Source organism: Bos mutus, chromosome 19, assembly GCF_027580195.1.
Source record: "Bos mutus isolate GX-2022 chromosome 19, NWIPB_WYAK_1.1, whole genome shotgun sequence".
Lineage (NCBI taxonomy): Eukaryota > Metazoa > Chordata > Mammalia > Artiodactyla > Bovidae > Bos > Bos mutus.
In genome coordinates, this window is record NC_091635.1 from 30932872 (window position 1) to 30957133 (window position 24262).

Genomic DNA, 24262 nt, shown 5'->3' on the forward strand with positions numbered 1-24262 from the left:
TTGAGATAAGTAAACACAGAAATCCTGCTACAGGAGTTCATTCAAAGCATCCCAAAGGCAAAGGCAGGTCTCCCGGCATCAATCCTGGCATCAGTCTTGGCATCAATCCCAACAGTAGCTGCCCTGTGACCCCAGCAACCTCAGTCAGTAAGAGCTAGAAGTCAACACATCTGCTGAGGGAGGGTCACCTTAACCCCCATCACAGGCAGCCAGCAGCTTCTGTGTGTCCAAGGAGGACCACCCCTCCACCACTTCCAGCTTGCCGGGGCAGTCCCAGTGTAGAGGCCCAGGCAGTCCCAGTGTAGAGGCCCAGGCAGTCCCAGTGTAGAGGCCCAGGCATGTATCTAGGGGCTCTGGATGGTAGTACCTGGCCACGGAGATCCAAAGGCGGCCCACGGTGCATATTTGGGAGTCTTCCTCATCCTCCAGGGTGTAGTTCTCCCCCAGTACCTTCACAGGCTGCCCAGCATGGATGGTGCCACTTAGCACTCGGCCAAAGGCATGAAACTGAACTCCATCATCTGTGCTGTACATCTTGGTCGTGTGGCACATCAGGGGACCCTGGAGGTGGGGACAGTGTCACCTCAACTACACACACTCTGGATAAGTTCCACCGTCTCCCCTTCCCTTGTCAGCAATGACCTGAGCTCCATGAAGAAGCAGCCCAGACTGAGAAGACAACGTGGTGATCTCCTGAAAAAATTCTAACCAAGGCCTACCCCCAGCTGAGTTAAGACGTGTCACAGGCATAGAAAAAAAAACCCTCTTCCTTTTTCCTGTAGGGGATGAGGTCACTGGGGAAGAGAAGCAGGTTTAGGATGGCAAATGGACACTGTCAACTCGCAAGACTACAACATTAACTGGTCCCAAATTTCTTCAAAGAAGAAACTCGTAATTCTCAACTGGCTGTAATGTTTATGCCAAGAAACTAGAGAATGCCTGAGGAATGACTGGGAAAGATTGTTTTAAAAGCCAGGACCAGTGAGATTATTTACCATTTGTTGAATCTTTCCTATCTGTCATGTACCATGCTAAACACAACCACAACCCTTTCTTAAATCTTACTTACTTCTCATAACTTCCACACACAAATTATTATCACTTTATACACAAAACTCTCAGACTCAGAAAACCTGAACAACGTTCCCAAGATCACATCACCAGGAGTGGTAACATTGGGCTCTGAATTCAGTCATTCTGACTATGCCCAGGGGCAGGGCCATGCAGGGATGGAGAAGGGATTACTCCTTCAACTGAAAACACAGAGTCCCACAAAGCAGGGATGGAAATCAGAGAACCGGGGGGCCTTGTTCCTTACGTCGGGGTCACAGTCACTCATGGCCTCGCCAAGGTCAGAGTCCACACCACCGGTATAGGTGTGCTCGATTTTAGGCTTGGCGCCCACCTTTGGAGACGGGATATGCTGCACACACATGTCCACAAAGCCTGCGGAGGGAGAAGAGATGGCCATTAGTATGAACTCTCACAGGGAAAGGGAGTGGGGACTTCTGATCCACTCACGATGGTCAGAAAACTAACAGTGAGAGACTGATTTTCAGCTCTAAAAGCTATGGTTCTATGATTCTGGGCAGACAAGATACCCTGTTTCCTGGGCGCATGCTGCTAAAGGATCTGGAGTCACATGGATGCCAGGAAGAGCAAGAAGCAGGTCTAAGTGGCTCCTTGGAACTGAACTGACAAAAACTTGGAAATATCCGTATCAGTCCATGACCTTCAGTGAATAGGCACTTACTGAACTCTTACACGAATTGGTACCTCATCTCTTCTTTATAGATCTACTTAGGACAATCTCCGAACTGACTCTTCCCTCCGGGAAACACTGCACATGTTTCTGTTCAAATAGCTATTTTCTTTTTCTAACAGCCAATAAGCCACACAAGAGAACCTCCATTAGCACCTTGGGGTGCTAGCATGTCCGCTTTTAGTTGGGATCTCCTTTGTTGGATGGATGGCCAGCCAGAATGAACCATTAAAATTATGCACTTCGGGGGATTCAGAAACCTAATTCCCAACAGACTCAGAACCAAGCGATTGCTGAGAGAGCCCTGCGCCATCACCATTTTTGCCTATGATTTTACGGATGAGAAATCAGTCCCAGAAGGATTGAGTGGCTGACCTGGGATGACCCCATGGGACTGGGCCAGAGGAAGATCAAGACTCAGGTCATCTCCCAGCCAGTCTAGTCCTTGTTCTACTACAGCACCTGCCTCCTGGATAACTAAAATACCAGAAAGAGGAGCTCAGGGGAAAGAGAGGTCTGAGTCTGTAACTCGTCTCCCAAGTCCTAGTTGGGGGCTTTCCCCACCATTTCATGACACCTACAAGTCTACCTTCCCAACTGCCCTCTGGCAAAAATACCACAACTTCAGAATCTGCTTCTCCATTCCCTTTTACTTGCATGCTCCTCCTGGAAGGGAAATTTAATTGCTTTTGTTTTCCCAAGATAGAATTCCTGGTACCATCCACTAAGTAAAGCAGCTCAGAAAAAAAACCCCAGGTGACCGGTATCCTGACTGAGGGTTAAAGAAGAGTTCCCAAGATACACGTGGAGGAGATGGTGATGACGACGAGCTTCTTACCTGTGAACTCGCCAAAGAATTTTTTGCAAACCAGCCTGAGCAGGGGGCGGATGTTCAGCTTCAGCTCCTCCTTGGTCAGGTGGATGCCAAGCTCATCCAGGGTCCTCGGGAGGCTGGTGTCCACATCACCCACGACCTGTGATGGCATCAGACACCATGTCAGCCTGGGTGACCCAGAGGACAAGGGAGGACAAAGGGCAATAGGAAGGGTCACTGCACTGCGTTCTCTTCTACACGGAGAGCTCTGGGCAAGGATACCAATTTGGTTTCAAGGACATCTTTGGTACAAGCTCCGTTAAATGCCCACGCCAGCCAATAAACCTGGCTCTCTCAGGCAGACCAGTGTCAGTGCTGCCCTCTGGTGCCTGAGAAGCAGCATCTCATCCCACTCGGGGAATCCATACCCTTCCTTCCCTATTAAGAGACTTCTTAGATTTAGAGGATCACTGCAATGGAAGGAACCAAAAAAGGTCACCTAGCAGTCTATCGGCTGTCAGGATGGGGCCAGGCTAAATCATCCCCAGCAGACTTGAGGTCTCTGTGCAGACAGGCGCTATAAATTTCTTTTATTAATCCACTCTAGTCTGACACAAGATACGAAGTACTTTCCAGCACTAATAAATTGAATCGTGTTGTTTTGCCTCGTTGCTATGTTTGCACTGTTTTGTCAGCTGGAATGGCCCCACACATTTTGTTTACGTGTGTGTGTGTTCACTGTGCACAGTGCTTATTAAACACCTGCATAGACACATAACACAGTTATAAAGTTAATTGTCTTGGGAGAAAAGGTCTGCATGAAAAATTCCTCTCCAACATTACTGCCCTTTTAGTTCTGCCTCTCAGAGGGCACAAATTCATACAAATGCAACATTATATTCTTTTCTTTGGAGCATCACATGCGTTTAGCTGCATCCTTGCCACCATCTGATGCCTGCCTTTCAATCTGACAAACATCACATACATACATGCCCAAAACAGTCATTAAATTCAAGCTCATACAATCATTCATCTAATGGCTATAAAATACTTCATTTTATGGGATGTACCAAAATTCTTTCATCAGATTCTCCCTGATGAACACTTATCACCAGCTTTTTTCCCCTTTTCCTAATGTTATAATGCTATAACGTATGTATACATCTTAATACACATATATATTTTATGTATGTATAAAAATAAGAACTGGAGGACTCTGAGAAACAATTATATCTGTAAGGCAAAGCCCTGTAACTGAAACTATTATTTTTCAAGTGTCACATTCTTTGGAATAGTCAAAATTTTTGTACATTTCTCTAGGCTGTGCCTTTTCTATCTTCCTCCTTTACTCTGATCTCAACAGCACTTAAAAAGACTGGAGTGTTCAAGATCCAGAAGATTGACTAACTGTCCTCACACTGACTAACACAAAACTAAGCAGGCTCAGGGCCAGGGAGAAGTCCAAGGTCACCAGCTTTCCCACCTTGTGCTTAGAAGGGCAGACCTGAGCCAGGGGACCCGACATACTCACCTGGGCGAGGATCTTATAGAGGGGCTCCAAGATAAACTCCACAAAACTCCTCTGGGAGCTGCTGGTTGGGGCCTTTTTGGTGAACTTCCGCCTAAAGAGATCAAGAGTTACGGGAGATCTGGGAGGGAGAAGGCAGTGTCACCAACCCCAAGGGTGTACTTTCTAAGTTCTGCATCTGAGCAAAGCCAAGCCAAAAGGAAAGAATGTGTGTGGTCATCAAACCTCCAAACAGGGACACCTGAGAGGGCATGGGTCACGACCCTTTTGCACATCTGGGCTGAGCTGTGGGGACCTCAAGGGAAATGCCTCAAACCCTGTTGAAGCACACGAAGCCGGCTCACTTAGAGGCGACAAGATGGTAGCTCATGTTTAATCAAGAAGTGGGTTTTCACGGCCAGAACTCATTCTCTGTTTTCACTTACTGGGAGGATGGATCATGCCTCCAGAGAGTCCACTTCCCACACTCTACTTACGTCTTAGGGTTGAAGTAGATGTCACCCCAGAGTCTTTTAGCGAACTCCTGGTAGTTAATGTCACCTGTAAGAAAAGCCATACGATGATAATCTACCTAGCAAAGTACTGTTTGAATTCTGTTTCATGTGCCACCAGTGGTTTCCAGCTGAGGAATTCTAGCACCTTCCTCTCCAAGGTCCAGACATTCACTTCCATCCAGGCAGGCAGGTAAAGATACTGAAGCACAAGGGACAGGACTGACCCGAAGCTGACAAGGTGATGCTGGAGCCAAAATGAGCACCCAGGTAGCTCCATCTCCAGGCAGCTTATGACTGAACTATGGACAAAGGTACAGTTTATATTCTTTCCTTTAATGGAACAGGCTCAACTGCCTAAATTCTATCCTCTGTCTGCACCTAAACTTGTCCCTTCTGCAGTGATGATTACAATTCCTTCCTGATCCGTGGAAGCTCTGCTGCTGGCGTGGGCAACCTTCCAGCAGCTGCACCACGCCAAAGCTCCAACTAGCCCTCCACACTCTGGAACCTGGCACTCTGGAGAGAAGATGCCAAGGCCCGCCCTTGTGTCATTTTTTTAGTTTGACTGCAACTGCTAATCCTCACCAGACTGAACCAAACCACTGTGGCTTTTATGTTTCTTTTAAAGAAAATTTTATTGGACTTGTTTATCCCACAAGACCTTAAAAAATTAACAGGAAATATATGGTTTATCCCTCTATATTCCTACCTAACCTAATCTTTATGTGTGTTTAGTCACTCAGTCGTGACCGACTCTGCAACCCCATGGACTACAGCCCTACCAGGCTCCTCATGGGAATTCTCCAGGCAAGAATACCAGAGTGGGTTGCCATGCCCTCCTCCAGGGGATCTTCCCAACCCAGGGATGGAACCCAGGTCCCCGGCATTGCAGGCAGATTCTTTACTGTCTGAACCAGCAGGGAACCCCAGGAAGAGAAGCAAATAAGAATAAGAAATGACATTGTGGCTTTTAAAATTCAAGATCTTCTAAGTCCAGAGCTCGTTGACCATATTTTCCTTTCTTTCCCACGTTATTAGTTACTGAAACTCTTCCTCTCCCGTGAACCACTGTGTCTTTTACATGCCTCCCACTCCTGCACTTAACACACACTATACTATCATCCCTGGACTGAGCTGTGTAGGCAAAGAACCAGGCCCAGTGTGTGCCAGAAGTTAAATAAACACTGATACAAAGAAAGTGCAAACATCTCTCTGATCGACCCCTACCCCCACCCTCAATCTCATGGTCAACATCAAGCCAATATTGCCAATCCTCTATCTGATAGTGGTGAAAATGTGTAAAGAGATGTCCCTTTCTTCTCTGGCCAAAGATAGGCCAGCCCTCCACACACCACTCCACCCCAATCTTTATTAGCTCCGAATTCCCTACAGGATAAAGTCTAAACTCCTTAACCCCGCATTCCAAGCTCTCTCCATGTGCTCCAAACCCAAGCTGCCAGGCCTGCTTGAATGCCTCTCCTTGATGAAGAATCCACTGTTCCTGAACAGCTGCTCAGGCTGCATCCTTGCCTCCTCTTCCAGCCCAGGGAGTCCGGAACCCCTGGCTCCTTACTCTCTACCATCCAAGCCCCCTCTCCTTTAGCCTTCTCAGACCCCTGGGCCTTTGGAGCTGAATTCCCTCAACCCCACCCGGCTACGGCGGCCACCAGCATTCTGCCCACACCACCTTCCTGTTGTTCATCACTGTGGAGTTCTGTCTACCCACTGGAGGAAGTTCCCTGAGGTCAGAGATCATTCACCATGCCTTGTAATCCTGGTAGGAGGACATGGTTTCAGTTCTGGCAGGATGGTGTGATAGAAAAAGCACAAGATGCATTCTAGCTCCAAGCCCACCAATAAGTTCTGTGTCCCTGGGCATAGCTTTCCCACATGGAAAATGATGGGGAAGGGCTCGATGATCTGACTCCTTCCAGGGCTGACATTCTACAAGTCCATACATGGTGTCTCAGAATGATCTTGGGGCCCAGAGCTGGTGTCTGCATAAACACTGGGTTCAAAGGATGAGTAATAAATCTCGCCTGAGGCTCAGGGCCATTTTCAGTCAGAAACTGAACCATCAATGTAATATAATTACATAAACAGTCTTGGATTTTGCTTCATATGCTGATTCAAAGAACATTCAGAAACATAAACTGGAACCCTGTTCAGATGATCTTCATTTATTGTCCATCTAACCATTTTTTAAGAAGAACCATCTGGAAACAACCAAAATATATGTCTAATGATGAGAAAGTATACATTCATACAGTGGACCAATGAGCAGTTATAGAAAATCTTTTTTTTTTTTTTTTGGATGTGCCGTGCAGCATGTGGGATCTTGGTTCCCCAACCAGAGATCAAACCCACATCCCCTGCACTGGGAGTGTGGAGTATTAACCACTGGACTGCCAAGGAAGTCCCAAAATAGTATTTATAGATAAGATTTAACAGACAAATTCTTATGATCTAATACTAAGTAAATATTTATCTTATGTAATTATATTATATATGAAATAAGATCTCACTGATGTAAAACACTGAACAGAGAAAGAAGGAACTGTATCTGAATGCTTGCAGTAGTTATGGTAATGAGGTTATGGGTGAATTTTGTTTCCTTGACTAGATTTTACTGTATTTTTCACTTTTCCAAATAAGGATGCAGTAAATATATACACATTAAAAAAAAGACCAAGTTTCAACTGGCCTGTTACTTTCGCCAGAGCAAACATTTCCACACTGCAAGTGAGGCAGGACCACTGACTGGAGCGAACACAAACACTGGCGCCCCAGGAGGCACAGAGGTGGAGCATGTGGGACTGTCTTGAGAGTTGGGATGTTGGCCCCAGGGCTCTCCCATCTTTGGAATTCAGCTCCAAAGGCCCAGCGTGCTGCGGCTCCAAGGACCTACATATAAAATCATTCTGCCGTGTGTCCCAGTGGGCTGTGAATCCAACCCAAGTTCTCAAGTAGGCCTATGAAACATCTATGTGCCTGGTGGTGCTGGTGGCTCAGTCGCTAAGTCATGTCTGACTCCTGCAACCCTAAAGACTGTAGTCCACTTGGCTTCTTTGTCCATGGGATTTCCCAGGCAAGAATACTGGAGTGGGTTGCCATTTCCATCTCCAGGGGAATCTTCCCGACCTAGGGACTGAACTAGGGTCTCCTGCATTGCCGGCATATTCTTTACTGACTCAGTCACCAAGGAAGCCCCTTATGTGCCTGGATACGGTTGGAAAGACAGCTTGAAGCACCATTGGTGAGAGAGATTCCATCTTTGAGGAAAAGGCCTGCATGGCTTTGGGAGCATGGATAATTCCTTTTTGACAAAACCTGTGTCACTTGAGGAGATTCTTGTTCCTGGTATGAGCCCCCTCTTCACCCATTTCTTCCCAGGCACCTTTATCCTTCTACTGTTTGGAGACCACTGAGCCTGAGAAGAGAGTCTTAGGGCCAAAAAGAGCCCCAAATGTGACTTGGTAACAGTTGACACAGTGCTCTCTCTGGCAGGGACTCTGGCGTGCAGCCCATTTCTGAACTATTCAGCAGGAAATGCACACAGGACTCTGGGGAAGCTGGTGAGACAGACTGCCAGCCAGAGCTTACCGAAGGTGTCAGCATAGATCTTGGCAAAGGAGCCCAGCGTGAAGCAGATGCTGTACTGGGAGCTGGAGAAGCAGACATTGCCCAGGAGCGGGGAAAGGATCAGGTTCTCATCCGTGGAGTACATGCTGAAAGAGAGATGACCCTGAGTGTGGGGCTGACTGGGCTGCAGTGTGGGCCTGAGGTGAAGGATGAAGGGCAGGACTTGGTATCAGAGCCTCTTTCCAGCAGCCGCCCTCAGAAAGGGTTTGCATAACACACACAGCTTCGCCAACAGCTGGCTCCAAGAAAGTGACATGATGGAGCTGTTCCCTAACTCCCAGTAACAAGATGATTTTCCAGAGCTGGAAACATACTGCATGATCCTGGAGAAGTTAACTGCGCCAGACAAAGGGAAACTTGGGAGGACAAACACCTCAGAACACAGGAAATGAAACTACTTTGATAAAACAGGAGTACATTTGAGAAATCTCAATTTCACAAACAGAAATACCAGTATAAGTAAATGAATGAATGAATGAAAAAAAAAGCAACTTTGCTCCCCATTCTCATATGGTCTTGTCTGGCTTTGCTTTACAAACTCAAGTTAAAACATTTAGTCTTAAAAGTCATGCAGAAGCCACAGTACCCCCAAGTTCACCAGCATTTATAAGAAAACCAGCAGGAATCAACCCAAGCCTTCCTGACACACTGCTTTATGCAATTTCTTAATCTAGAAATACAAGTACTGGCTTCTACAGAGCACTCCCCTACCACACTCCCAAGTTATGCTCCCAAGAGGTGAGTGTTTTCAACTTCTTTAAAAGCTGCTTCTAGAGCATTTACCTCCATATTTCTAAACAATATATTTATGGTGATATTTCTTGCTTGGCGCTTGAGATGTGACTTCTTGACTTCCTAACTTCCTGTTCTAGTAGATCATGATTTAGCCCTACACAACCCCTGCCCTGTCTTCAGAGAAGTGGATCATTTCATCTTTTGGATTCTGGCTATAACACTGGGCTCCAGTCATTCTCAGCCTCTTCAGTGTCAGGGAGAAGATACCCCTGTTGAGAACCAGCACTGCAAACTGGGGCTGTTCCTAAAGGTGAACTTTTCCCGGGCCACGAGGGGTCTGTCCTGGATCCTCAGGTGGAGTGGAGTTTTCTCAGCTGGACAGGCTCCTCCCAAGCCCTGCAGGGGGCCTCAAGAAGTTATCTGTACATCTTTCCGCTACAGGTTAAACTGTCCTTAAGAAATATTTAACCTATTCTTCAAAGCCACCATGATTCCAAGGTCTCCCAACCATCATTCATACTTATTAACCTAAACCCCAAATCCATCTTGTTGAAAAGCAGCTTCAGGAAGAAACAAAAGACAACAGCTCCTTCTCTTACTGAGTCTGTGCTAATAAGATAATAGCAGCTGACATTATTCACCCATAAGCTATTATCACTGAGCATTGTGCTAAGTATGTTATGTCAGCTATCTACTTAATTTCTTGTAACATCTCATTAGGCAAATACTACTATTCTCTTTTTATAGAAGCAGAAACTGAGGCTCTAAGAGGTTAAGGAATCTGCCCAACTTTACGTGGTTGGCTGGTGAAGATGAGACTGAGTCTAGAGCTCAGGGAACTGACCGCAGTAATAAACTGAGGATGTGCGGCCAGTTGCCTATCTGGTTAAGGAGCAGAGTTAATGAGGCCAAGGCTAGGGAGTCAGACCCTGCAGAGTCACAGAATGTTCCTCCAGCTGTGTCCAACAAGCTCGTCAACGCATGCCAAGAGCTCAGAGTTGCCCCCAGAGGTGTTCAAGGTTAAGATTTATAAAAACCAGAGTGCCAGGGACAGGAGGTTTACTTCGGGGGCTCCTCTACCTTATTAAGCCGTTGACCTCATCGACAATGTGACGCAGCTTATAGTAAGCATCCGTGGGTGGCAGCTTCAGCTCCAGGATCAGCCGGTCAATCTTGTTGATGCACACGGTGACTGCCAGCCTCTCCTGCACCGCGTGCTTGATCAGCCGCTCTGTGTTCAGCATCACCTGAGGCACAGAAGGTGGGGATGAGTGCAAGAGGGCAGAACAGGCCAGCACAGAGTCAAAGAAAGTTCTATCTTAAAATATGAAGAATGGGGAAGAGAGGAAACAGATTACGAGGGGGAAGCAGAGGGTATCTTATTCAACAGCAGAGTCAGAAATTTTAAGAGGTGACCTTGTAGGGTTGAGAAATGAATAAATACACTGATGATTTGGGGAGCCAAGTTTCTCAGTGCCAGAGAAGGAACCAAGAAAGGCTTGGGAAGCTGTGGTGAGGAAATAGAATTGTGGATATTAGGGAAATTCCCTGACGGTTCAGTGGTTGGGACTTGGTGCTTTCGCTTAGTGGGCCCAGGTTCAATCACTGGTCAGGGAATTAAGAACTAAGATTCCACAAGCCTCGAGGTTCAAACGAAACAAACAAACAAAAAAGAATTGTGGGTATTAAGATAAACTGATTTTTTCCTTTTTTACTACCTTAATGTTTTTTAATATGTATGTATAGAAACAGTTATGCATGGGTGTATATTATCTGTGTTCAGTGAGAAATTTTAGAAGTAATGTACTCCAGTAGCCATAAACATACTCTGAAAGACAACTGACAAAATCAATGGCCTATATTCTCCAAAAATGCCAATGTCATAAAAGACCAAGAAAGATAAGAGAACCATTCCTATGAAAGACACATGAAAATTAAATGTTATGCATCATCCCGGATTAGGAAAAAAAATTCTATAAAGGACATTTATTGGGACTGACTAAGGTCTACAGGAAAATTTCTGTACAATTGTATCAATGTTAAGTTCCCCGATTTTGGTAAGCCTATCATGGTTACATAAGTGATGCCCTTCTTCTTAGGAAATATATTCTGAAATATTTCCTTTTCATATGGTACAAGGGGAACACACATACACATGTGAGTGCATGCGTACATGTACAGAGAGAATTACAAATGAGGGGGAGTTGCTCTGTGTTACTGCAACTTTTCAGCAAGTTTGAAATTATTCCAAAATGAAGTCAATTTTAAAAAAGGGCAACTCTGGCTCCCTCTGCTGGTTATCTCACTGATGACAACGTGAATGAGGTTAAGTCAAATGATGGAATCTTTCTATTTAGAAATATAAAAGACACCCTGGATCTTTTAACTTCAAACTCTTTAGCTTAGACAAACTCTTAACATTTCAAACTCTCTTCCTTCCCTTTTATTTACCTTTGCATTTTTGTGATCATTTTGCGCCTCACTGGGTAGGGAGTGAGAGACTCATGAGAACTAATTTCGACTTTCATTTGCTGCCCTCATTTTTACAGCAAACGTGAACCTTAATCCCACAGACTCTCATGTTCTCTAGCTCCCAGCTACCTCAGAGCTCTGGGCATCATGTGGGGCAAATATAACAGGGAGGAGGGGTCTAAAAAAAGAGGCAGACTCACGCCCTCGGCGGCATCGATGAAAAGGACCACTCCATCTGAGATGCGCAAGCCCGCTGTGACCTCATCAGAAAAATTCACGTGTCCTGGAAAGCAAATACCAAGTAAGTCACAATTTGTGTGGTGGCAGGATGAGGCACAATTAACTTGTACATGGTTGGGGGCAGGGTGGGGCTGCAAAGCACACAAACCCACGAATATTCTCTTTCCCTTCTCCCCACAGCTCCCTGAAGGGTATAAAATTCTGCATCAAAGTCACTAAAAGCTTAGATTAAGCTTTTATCCAGGAGACCCTCAAACACAAAGGAAGTGTTTCACCAAGGAGGGCATAAGGCATTCATACTCACAGACTAAACCAGTCTCAGCAGTAAGTAGAGTTCTGTGAGACCAAAGACAATTTGGAGGTAGGAAAAAGGGCAAAGGAGGGCCTGCACAGGCTGCTGGTAAGGTGGCTGGTGGGTGCGGGCTGGAAGTCGGGGGCTGAGAGGTATGAGGGCAATGGAGATCTGATGGGGCAAAGAAGGCCAATCTGTCAAAACCCAAATTTTCCTATTTAAAAAAGGAAAAGCCTTGGACTTCCCTGGTGGTCCAGTGGTTAAGACTCTACCTTCCAGTGCAGGGAGTGTGGGTTCAATCCCCAAAAGGGGAACTAAGGTCCCACAGGCTGTGGACAAAAATTAAAAAAAACAAACAGGAGAACCCTGAGCTGGGCCTTTCCAAAGAGAAAGTCAGCCACAGGGCAATGTGTGGTAACCTGCAAGTCCCCCAGCCATTGGCGTGTGCTCCCCCAGTCTCTTTCAAAAGATGGAAAGACCGAGACTGCCTGAGCCCAGGACCATGTGTGACTCAGCTTTGCTGCCCCAATGAATACATGACTATAAGATTCCCCCAAATTTAAATCTTGTAAAGCAGAGTCAAGAGAGGAACAAAACAGAAGGTCTGGAGCAGAGTGCTCGCTAATTAACTCATTAGATGCAAAAAAGACAGTTAAAAAAAGAAAATTATCTCAACGAAGGAGAGGAAATGTAAAAACAACGATGCAATGTTCTGTTCTGGAAAGTGTGGGACCACGAGAAACAAGCTGGGTAAGGTTCTGAAGGTGAAAGGTCAAGGGATGTCCTACCTGGAGTGTCCATGATGTTGAAGAGGTAGGATTTCCCCTTGGTATCTGGCAAGACCACTGTCACAGGAGTACTTTTGATGCCAACACCCCTCTGAAAAGCATAGAGAAAAAGGGCAAGAGTGATCAAGGCCTCTTCCTATGCCAAAGGGGTTCATGGTGCTCCTGGGTCTTTCCAGTTGCTAGTAAATTATCCTGATGTATCTCCTTGTAATGGGTGTGATTTTTAACTAGGCCTCTCACCAGAATGACCTTGAAGATGAACTATCTGGATGTTAAACAGTGTTGGGGGGTTGCGGGCGGGGAGGAGTTGGTTCAAATACAAAAAGCTAAAAATAAATGAACAAGCTAGCAAAGCAGTAAATAAGTGTTAGTTGCTCAGTTGTGTCTGACTCTGCCACCCCATAGACTATAGCCCGCCAGGCTCCTCTGTCCATGGGATTCTCCAGGCAAGAATACTGGAGTGAGCAGCCCTTCCTTTCTCCAGGGGATCTTCCTGACCCAGGATCTGCATTGTAGGCAGATTCTTTATTGTCTGAGCCACCAGGGAAGTCCAGCAAAGCAGTATTAAAGTTTAGTAGAGAATCTAGAGTCCTAATATCTTACCCTCCTCATACAGTGTAAACAAAAATAATTAAGCACCATGTAAGTGAAAAGAAACAATCTGGAGTATTTTAGGTTTTTAAATATATACATATATGAGAAAAGGAAATGGGAACCCACTCCAGTATTCTTGCCTGGAAAATCCATGGACAGAAGGGCCTGGCAGGCTACAGTCCATAGGGTCGCAAAGAGTTGCACACAACTGAGTGACTAAACCAAACCGTGTATATATATATAATATATATAAAATAAAAGCTGTAACAAAGTATTAAAACAACTTCAGTCACGCAAATATATAAATATATTCATATATATAAAAACAACAGCTAATATCTGTCGAGTGTTTAACATACACTAGGACTGCTTACAGTTCCTTTGGCTAATCATACTTACACTCTTGTGCTTTCCGTGTGGTCATTAAACAGACAGAAATTAAGGAGACAGGGAAACAGAAGGGGTTGGAGGGGAGGGCCAAAGATCCAGATGGAAAGAAAGCCCAACCAGGTGGAATGGCAAAGACCAAGATGTATACTCACTCCTTTAATCAGAAAGAAAAGCACAAAGACAGACGAACTCATTCACCAAGAGAAGCTACTCCCAGAGATCAACATATGGACGGAGTCATCTTACAGCAGATTTTTAAGGATGATGTCATTTGAAACATCCTGTTTAGCTTCTGCAAAACTTAGAGCATAAATGTTCTCAACACCTCCTGGCACTTGCCTTATTAATTATATCCAGCCAAGGATACGAAGGTCCCCCCTGTACTGGACAGTCTGCCTACCCAGCTCTCTTTCAAGTTACAGATCTTGGGATGACTAGGAGAAGCAGGGAGATAGAGGTGAGGGGTGGGAGTGAGACAGGGGCAGTGGTATGGGCCAAACCGTTATCATAAAGGCTCCTCCACATTCCCTACAAAACTACTACTGCTGTGAACAACAATCAGATTTCCAAAGGCACACTTACCTCTTGTTCTGTGAAGAGGATGTCAGTGTAGCACAGCTAAAAATAAAAATAATGAAGAACTGTGGTTACCACCTGAATTCAGACTCCGCTCCCACACAAACCATCAATCACTTTCCCTCACCACCTCCCCGCTCCAGGGTCTCTGCCTCAGGAGAAGAGATGGAAGATAACAGGGTGTCCCTACAGACATTTCAGACAATGAGACTGGCGCCCTGCCAGATAGAAAATGCTCCTTCCTGATGTGTTTTCTTGGGGAGTGGGGGAAGTCACTAAAGACCAGGTATGGCCGGAGAGCTAAATTATAACAAATGCACTGAATTCTTCGCAGTGGTACACGGAGACATAGCTGGCCTTCGTGGAGCCCCCGCATGTCAAAACAGTCGATCTGGCAGAGACTGAACATTTATTGCACTGAGACTTGCAGCCACACTTGGCCTCATTCAGAGTCACTTAAATTTATGATGAAAGCAACAAGGTCCAATTGTATTATATTTATAGAGTAGGCTATTAATACTATGACAGGAAAGAATAGGCTATAAAAGTCAGGATATATCAGAACAGAGGAGTGATCCCAAGTGAAGAACAGATCACCCCAAAATACTGCAGGTTAACATTCTCTATGTTCCCAAGAAAGCTGAAATCATTTTCTTAAGGGCTATTCATAGAAATTACAATTATAAAACAGCACATTAAAAGGCACACAATCCTAAGGCATCATTATTTATAATGAGAGTGGCAAGGTAGAAGGAAGGGGAAGGGGAAGGAGAGAGACGCCTACCCCTGTATATTCTGAATGGTTCATCCTAAACGCTGAACAGGATTTCTACTTACATCTTGGTCATAGCGCTTTCTGATTTCTGGGTGAGTCTGCTCTATTAAACAATCTACAAAACATGTCTGAAAGAGAAGAGAAAGTTATGTTCTGCCACCCACCAAGGAAAATCGATTCTACCCTTCCCCCAGTACACCATATAATTTAGGAATAAAGAGAGGAAGAGGAGAGCAGAGAGGATTATGGCACAGCAAAGGATCAACAATGAAGCCACAGGATTATTTTCAAATGAAAGATGAAATCTTTCTTAGACAAGCATCCCCCAGGAAATAAAAACTTATAAAATCAAAATCAAAGTAAGGCTCAATTTCCCCTCTTCTGTCCAGATGTAGACACAAGGCTCAGGCATGCCAGTGGCTTAGCTTTCCATCTGCTGCTCAGAAAAAGCTGGAATTTCACAGCTCAGTTTCACAATAGGCACGGAGGCCCCCAGAGTCAGGAGGTCCAGCCTTCAGGCCTCAGACCCCAACATGCGACTCTGAGGTCTGAAAAAAATGAGCAGAAATGAAGAGCAACCCTGTTCCAAGTAGCCAAAAGCCCGCTTACCTTGCCGTGGTGCAGATGGCCACAGAGAGTCACATTTCTGATGAGCTCCGAGTTATCCATCAGATCTGCCAAGAAACTGAAAGGACAAAAGAAAAGAGAAAAGGGGGCTTTGGCCAGTTTTCAAACGGACGAGTGGTACAGAGGTGTGTTAGGTATTTTTGGCCAGGGACAACTTTCAGACCAACTGGAGAATAAAACTGAAAGCTGTCAGTCTAGACCTGGGAGCAGGTAGCTCACACGCAGCAACAAAGGCCCAGCACAGCCAGAAATAAAATAAATGGGAAAAAAAAAGAAAGTATGAACAATGGCAGGTGAGCTGACTGTTTCAGAAGGGACCTCACTCCTTTGGACAAGATGTCAACGTTTTGTTTTTTTTTTTTGAAAAAAGGAAAAAAAAGTTTCATTATCTAATAATGGTTCACAAGTGTCCCAATACGAGGGCCTTATAAGTGCATTTCATCAATGAAAATCTTTTCCAACAGTTTGCAGTATGAATAGTCTAAATTATTCCACACACATATACCTACTTCTGCCTCCTTTTCACAATCAAGAGTTGTTATGTTCCCAAAACATCTAGCAACCTTACCAGGTCAAAACAGGCTCTGGCGGCCCTACCAATGATAAGTACAATACCCAGTCTGTCTCAGAGGCAGGCTTCCAATACCAAACTAAAGGTCTGGAAGAAGAGAAAACAGCTGAGATCTATAGGAGAGCCACGAAGAAAGTTAAGATGGAGCCTATCTCAGCAACCATATAAGATGACGGAAAATTTTGGCAAATGGTAGGAAGCGATTTTTGCTTTCATGATAATTCACTGGTGCAGCATCATGGATGGACCTAGAGATTATCACACTAAGTGAAGTGAGCCAGACAGAGACAAATATCATATGACATCACTTGTATGTAGAATTAAAAAAAAACGAAAAACAAAAAAACGAACTTATCTACAAAACAGAAATAGGCTCACAGACATAGAAAACAAACTTACGGTTACCAAACAGGAAGGTGATAAATTAGAGGAGCCTGGGATTAACGTATAAACACTAGTACATACAAGGACCTACTGCACAGCACAGGGAACTACACTCAGTATTCTGTAATAACATACAAGGGAAAAGAATCTGAATCACTGAGCTGTACACTGGAAGCTACCACCACACTGTACCTCAATTTTTAAACAATAAACTAATTAATAAATAAGAAACAGTTCATGGATATGTCCTCTTACCTACCAAATAAAGCTGGAAGCTGTCAGACTAGATCTGGCAGCAGGTAGCCAGCCACAGAGCTGAACCTGGTCACAGAGAGAAGCCAGTAAAGTGACTCAGGCACAAATGGATGCCACTGCTCTCACCACCTCTTGCCCCCAACCCACTGGCTACTTCAACCACAAACTACCTCCAACCTCCGTGAGAAAACAAACCCACAATATACGCGCAGAGGCCGCAAGACCTTGTAACTTACTCCATTTCGTACACCGTGACAGGTAACGTCTGCTCCATCAGAGTGAATTTCTTGGTTTTCACTGGCTTAATAATGGGTTCTAGGAGGAAGGAAAAAAAAAAAAGAGTGATGTACAGGTAGGCATAAAGCATAAAAATCAAAGGCCCTATTCCATGAGACTCAGCTTTTGGAATGGATGATATAGGACAACAATTTATATTATTCTCGAGGACCACTCAGGTTGCAGAAGTTCTGGGAATGCTGTTTGGCACGAGACAGTGAAGGATCCTGACCTGTGGACTGAGGTGTTTGGACTTCATTTTGTGGGAGGAGGGGAGAGGGGCTGGATACAGGACAGGATGAGGTGAATGCAGCTCAGAACTTCCCCTTAATTTATAAAATGCAACTACTTCCCAGAAGATCAGTGGCAATTATTAAGGAAGTGGAATATTTCTTTATTAAGAAATAAGATACTAGACGATACTGGATGCTTGGGGCTAGTGCACTGGGACGACACAGAGGGATGGTATGGGGAGGGAGGAGGGAGGAGGGTTCAGGATGGGGAACACATGTATACCCGTGGTGGATTCATTTTGATATTTGGCAAAACTAATACAATTATGTAAAGTTTAAAAATAAAATAAAATTTTAAAAAAAAAATAAGATATTAGATAAGATATCTAATAAGATATTAAGTGGAATATCTCTTTATTAAGAGATGGACTGGTTAAAGGAACTGGCATTATTTGGATGGGAAACGAAAAACAGAACAGACTGGAGGGGGAACTCAAAGACAGTCTTTGGGAACCTAAACAGATATTAGGTAAAGAAGCAACTCATATTTATTTAGTAACGAGCTGTTTTATTGAATATCAAAGCAGGGTTAACTGAATCTCAACCCAGAGATAGCACCTCAAAGAAAAATGAGTCATGTCATTCACTGAACTTTTTCAGACTGCTTCTGGCTATCACACGAGGTTTCCATTCTGATTTTGCCTCTGACTGACCTGTGAGAGGCTGGGTGTCCTCCTCCTGAACTATGGTCTCCACCTCGGGGCCGTACACCTCCTCGGCGGTGGGGTAGTACTTCTTGTCCTCGTGCAGCACCACCTCCATCCCAGGGTGGTCTTCGTCGTGATCGCCCACATCATCGTCGTCCTCATCCTCATCGACCTGAACGCAAAAGCGGGAAGGAGTTGGGAAGAGGCATGCCCTCTTCCTGCTCAGGGACGGACTACAATACCTGAGTTAAAAGCAATGTCACACGCCTGGCAGCTTCTTGAGTTCCGCACTAAGGAGTCAACAAGGCAGGGTCTACCCTTGAGTGATCCTCCACAATGAGAAGACTGTAAGCCACGGGCACAGACCACTCTCCCAATTCAAATGAACCCTTTCTTGGGACATGTGTGGAGGGGCCAGCTGTGGACTCTGGGCAGATGCAGCCACAGGACTTGAAAGTAGAGCATTCTTAACCCTCCTGAAGACAGGAAACTAGTGGCAGATAGTCTGTGCAGAGAGTTATTAGATGCCTTGATCTGAGTGAGAAACTTTCCTCCATTGGGACCTCAGAGGTCTGACACCATTGTGCCACCAAGTAATGAAAACAAAACCCCAGGGGAATAAATTCTACAGGCACCAAAGGGACACAAAAAGGTGGCTCAGTGCCTAGGAAGTCACACAAAGAAAAACAATCTGGATCCCACTGAGGACACTACCTTGAGCAATCATGTCTTCTTAGGCTTCTCTGACTTTCCTTGTTTTTGATGGCCTCCAGTTTTGAGTAAGGCATTTTATAGAAACTTTCTCAGTGAATTTGACTGAGTTTTTCTCATAAGTAGGATTTGGGGATCTTAAGACCTTAAGGGGTTTTGAAAGGATGACCACAGAGAACAGCAGCACTTTCACCCCACATCAAGGGTGTATATTCTCAATATGACTTACTACTGTTGATGCTAACCTTGATCACCAAGCCAAGGTCTTATTCGCAGGTTTCTGCACTGTAAAGTTACCCTCTTCCCCCAATATTGTACTCTTTGGAATGATGTCACTGTGTATAGCCTACACTTAAGAGTGGAATTATGTTTTTGTTTTTTAAATTCTTGTTGGTGTACAGTTGAATGCAGGGTTGTGCTGGTTTCTGCTGTGCAGCAAGGTGAATCAGTTATACCCATGCACAAATCCGCTCTTTCTTAGATTCTATCCCCATCTGGGTCATTGCAAAGTACTGGGTGAAGTTCCTTGGGCTATACAGTGGGTTCTTATTGCTTGTCTATTTTATATAGAGTAGTGTAGAGTTGTGGTATTCTTAGGGGTGGAATGTTTACATCAGTTAATTGAAGTCCTATGGAAAGAAATTGGTCTCTTCATTTATTAATTTCTACCATTATGAGCTCATGAATATTCATTTTATGCTTTGGGAAAGAATCCAGTGATACTTAAATTTTGTTCAAGCTGTTGCCTCTTTGGTCACTGGGAGCTTTTAATTGGCTCTTGTGTCCCTTCAATATGCCTCCATCGTTGTGTGGTTGCTGTTTTTAAACACGTCTTACTTTACAGCACCAGAAGATGCTCCAGGTTCATCTCATATTTCTCCTGTCCAGAGTCAGCCATTTATCTAAGGAGTCACAGTTTCTTCATCAGAGAATGGGATTATAGAACCAAGACCTGGGCACTAGACGTGCGCTAGATTGTTCCTGTTTAGTTCCTAAGTCTGACTCTTTGGGACCCCATGGACTGAAGCCCGCCAGGCCCCTCCCTCCATGGGATACTCCAGGCAAGAATACTGGAGAGGGTTGCCATTTCCTTCTCCAGGGGATCTTCCTGACCCAGGGATCAAACTTGAGTCTTTTGCATTGGCAGGCAGATTCTTTACTACTGAGCCACCAGGGAATTGCTTACAGGCCCTGTCAGCTGATATAACAAAGAAATAAATCTATGTATCCTAACCAAGAAAAAAAAAAACTAACCCTTTCTTAAGGGCCACTGGTCACAAGTAGATGCAGATGGAAGGCACTTTTCTGGGCCCTGCCCTATGTCACACATCAGGAATCCCACAGGATGGGAGCTCTGTAAAAACTAGTCAACTCTGCATGCTCAACTCACAGTCTGGCACACAGCCAACTCTATCAAATGAAGGAAGTCTTTCTACCTATTCCTGCCCCTGTTGAATACTTCCAATAATAATAGCATTTACTCACAAGACAGGCCAGTTTCCTGTTGGAAGACAGGATGGTGAGAGTTCAGTAAATAACGGGATAACAGTATGAGCTGAGATCACACAGCAGGTGATCATGTCGGATCCTCTGGATCATTCTAAGTGATCTGACTTTATGGCAGTGCTTCCCAACAAAGGCAATTTTGCCTTCCGGGAAACATTTGGCAACATCTGAAAGCATTTCTGGGTGTGTGTGTGGGGGGACCTACTGGGCATGAGCCAGGGATACTGATCAATATCCCATAAAACAAAGGACAGCTCTTGCAATGAAGAATTACCTGGCCCCAGATGTCAATGGTAGCAAGGCTGAGAGGTCCGGTTCTAGAAGTTCTGAGCAGAGGAGTGATACAGTCAGGCTTTTGTTTTAGAAGAATCACTCTGGTTCTCATACTGAGAACATACTGGAAGGAGGGAGATTCGATAGAAGGCTACTGCAGTGAAGTAGGAAAGAAATGGCACTTAGAGGAGCAGCTGGGACAGTGGTCAGAAGAGGCTGGATTCTGCATATACTTTTAAAGAGTCAAAAATATTTTCTAGTGAATTCAAAGTGGAGTGAAAAAAAAGAGGCAAGGTTTTTGATCTGGGGAATGTACTGTCTTTAATGATATGAGGAAGACAGTGAGAGTAATTGGAGGCAGGAGACAGGGGGTGGGGAAGTTCTGTGTTTAGGTCTTAGATATGCTGAGTTTGAGATGCTATATTAGATACCAAATAGAGATGCCAAATAGGAAGCTGGACATACCACCTGAGGTTCAAGAGCAAAGTCCAGGCTGGAGATAACATTTGAGAGTCCTTAGTTAATAGAAGGTATTTGATACACTGGATAAGATGAGCAGGGGAGTGAGTGTAGACAGAGAACAGCTATCAGTAATGGAGCTTTGGGACCTGTTGACAGTTAGGAGGTCAGGGAGATGAGGAGGACCAGCCAGAAGAGAGAAGGAAAGTCCAGAGGTTCCCTGGAAGTCCAGGAAAGAGAGTGTTTTAAAGAGGGAGTAATTAGCGGGGTTAGGTGCTGCAGGCAGGGCAGGTAGGGTGAGAATGGGGTCTGACACAGAGGTCACTGATGACCTTGACGACAGCCATCTCTGTGGAATGGGAGAGGCAAAGAACAGAAGTAGGTTTGAGGGAAAAAAGGGAGAAAAGGATTTGGAGACAGCAAGTAACAACTCTTCGGAGATGAGTCGAATAGGGAACAGGGAAATGGGAGGTAATGGAAGGGAGCTCTGAGGTCAAGAAAGGACTACGATGAAATAACAAAACCTTTTGGTTCCTGCAAACTCCACTCCTTTCTAGAATAGCCTTCCTTCTTCCCTGTCTCCATAATTAAAATCCTATGTATCTCTTCACTGCTGTGCTGTGCTTAGTCGCTTAGTCGTGTCCAACTCTTTGCAACCCCATGGACTGTAGCCCATCAGGCTCCTCTGTTCATGGGGATTCTCCAGGCAAGAATATTGGATTGGGTTGTCATGCCCTCCTCCAGGGGATCTTCCCAACACAGGGATTGAACCCAGGTCTCCCACACTGCAGGCGATTCTTAACCATCTGAACCACCAGAGAAGCCCAATACTGGAGTGCGTAGCCTATCCCTTCTTCAGGGGATCTTCCCAGCCCAGGAATCGAACTGGGGTCTCCTGCACTGCAGGTGGATTCTTTACCAGCTGAGCTACCAGGGAAGCTCTTCACTGTTACACACCTCCATAAAAAGTATTTTTTAAAAAATCTACGCACCTATGTGGACTAGGAGGCTATAGGATTCTCACCCAGCTAGAAAGTCTGGACGAGTACAGCCATGCTGAAGAGGAACCTGACAGTATAAACACATTAAGTATATATACAACCCTATCATCAGCAACTCTGCTTCAGGGAATATATAATATAACCCCCAGAAATGTTCACATGGAGCATAACTGGGTATACCCGAGAATAGCCACTGCAGTATTATCTGTGATGAGGGAAGGCTGCTGGCAGGTATCCTGGGTGATATACATCAGGGAGAATGGAGCAGCAATCAGATGCCACAAACTAGACAGACACACAGCAACAGGGATGGATCCTAAAAATACATCACTCACCACAAGACTGAGTGGCAAAAGCAAGAAACAGAATGATACAGACAACATGATACCATTTACCTACATTAAAAATACATGTAAAGAGGGACTTCCCTGGTGGTCCGGTGGCAAAGACTCTGTGCTCATAGTGCAACAGGCCTGGGTTCCAGCCCTGGTCAGGGAACTAGATTCCAGATGCCCCAAGGTCAAAGATCTCTTGTGCTACAACTAAGAGCACAGCCAAAGAAACAAAGATTGAAAAAAAAGTTCAGGTGCACCATGCAACTATACACACTTTGTAACTTCTACAGGTAAAAAAAGCATGTGTACACCAGAGTTCTTGTGGTAACAGGTATAAGAATGAAATAGAAAGAATTTGTGAGTTCATTGAACAAGGAGAGAGCCTCGCCCAAGCCATAATACTGAGGAGCTTCTACTAGAGTATGATTCCCTCAACCCTCTGGACTGAGGTGAAAACAGTCAAACATTGCTTAACCATTCCCCCCGCTTTTATTTTTAGTTTATGTTGTTGTTAACAGCCTTAGTGAGATCTAAGTCACATGCCACACAATCTGCCTACGGTTCAATGGTCTTCAGTATACTCACAGCTGGGTAACCATCACAATTAAATTTAGATTATTTGTATCACGCCCCACCTAAAACCCTTGTACCCTTTAGTCATTACCCACCTAGTTCCTGCCCCCAGCCTGGGCAATCACTAATCACTCTACTCTCTCTCCCCCCACAGATGCCTACTCATTCTTCAGGTCCACTTTCAATGTGACTTCCTCAAGTATTTTTCGTGGTCAATCTAGCCAGGAATGACCCTTCCTTATAATATTATTACTAAAAATGTGATTTTTTAAAAAAATTATTTTTATTTGCTGTGCCAGGTCTTAGTTGCAGCATGCAGGAGGGATCTTTGATTTTCTTTGCAGCATGAGGGATCTTGGACATCAAGGAGATCAAACCAGTCAATCCTAAAGGAAATCAACCCTGAATATTCACGGGATGGACTGATGCTGAAGCTCTAATATTTTGGCCACCTGATGGGAAGAGACACCTCACTGGAAAAGACTTTGATGCTGGGAGAGACTGAAGGCAGGAGGAGAAGAAGGGGATGACAAAGGAGATGGTTGGGTGGCATCACCAACTCAATGGACATGAGTTTGAGCAAGCTCCGGGAGATGGTGAAGGACAGGGAAGTCTGGCATGCTGCAGTCCACAGCAAAGAGTCTCAAAGAGAAGGACACCACCCAGCAACTGAACAACCACATGTAGATCTTTAGCTGGGGCATGTGAACTCTTAGTTGTGACATATAGGATGTAGTTTCCTGACCAGGAATTGAACCAAGGTCCCCTGAACTGGACGTACAGAGTCTTGGCCACTGGATCACCAGAGATGTCCCTACAGACACAAGCTACTAGGACTTAAACAGTGCTTGTCCTTCCCTGTATCCTATTATAAACCTTGCTTGTACTTCATCTCTCCTGGCAAGGAGCCTGTGCCGGGAGGGCATGGATAGTGCCTTGGCTCCCTTCTGCATCAGGATTTCCTGCAAACAGTAAGTACTTGACAAATACTGAATGACTTCGTGGACTTCATTTAGCTCAGTATTCAAAGATTCAAGTTCAAGAATCTTTGACCTTAGATTCTGTTATCCAGTATATTGTCTGGAATATATACCAGAATATATATACACACACACACACACATATACACACCAGGATATATATATATATATATACACCAAGTGGCTCAGTGGTAAAGAATCCGCCTGCCAACGCAGGAGACGTAAGAGATATGGGTTTGGTCCCTGTGTTGGGAAGATCCCCTAGAGGG

The 24262-nt window shown here is 44.8% G+C and overlaps 1 protein-coding gene across 2 annotated transcripts in view; it reads right to left on the reverse strand.

The window, feature by feature from the left end:
- Nucleotides 1–24262, reverse strand: part of EFTUD2 (elongation factor Tu GTP binding domain containing 2) — a 36685-nt gene that overhangs the window by 7271 nt on the left and 5152 nt on the right. For both annotated transcript variants that reach the window (XM_005903341.2, XM_070389958.1), the window contains exons 3-16: nucleotides 18162–18327; nucleotides 17176–17254; nucleotides 15712–15787; nucleotides 15165–15230; nucleotides 14334–14369; nucleotides 12768–12858; nucleotides 11648–11730; nucleotides 10056–10222; nucleotides 8202–8326; nucleotides 4581–4644; nucleotides 4108–4198; nucleotides 2601–2736; nucleotides 1319–1446; nucleotides 368–561 (exon numbers count right to left, since the gene is read on the reverse strand). In XM_005903341.2, the coding sequence (XP_005903403.1) occupies nucleotides 368–561; nucleotides 1319–1446; nucleotides 2601–2736; nucleotides 4108–4198; nucleotides 4581–4644; nucleotides 8202–8326; nucleotides 10056–10222; nucleotides 11648–11730; nucleotides 12768–12858; nucleotides 14334–14369; nucleotides 15165–15230; nucleotides 15712–15787; nucleotides 17176–17254; nucleotides 18162–18327 (1502 nt within the window). The remainder of the gene's footprint in view (nucleotides 1–367; nucleotides 562–1318; nucleotides 1447–2600; nucleotides 2737–4107; nucleotides 4199–4580; nucleotides 4645–8201; nucleotides 8327–10055; nucleotides 10223–11647; nucleotides 11731–12767; nucleotides 12859–14333; nucleotides 14370–15164; nucleotides 15231–15711; nucleotides 15788–17175; nucleotides 17255–18161; nucleotides 18328–24262) is intronic.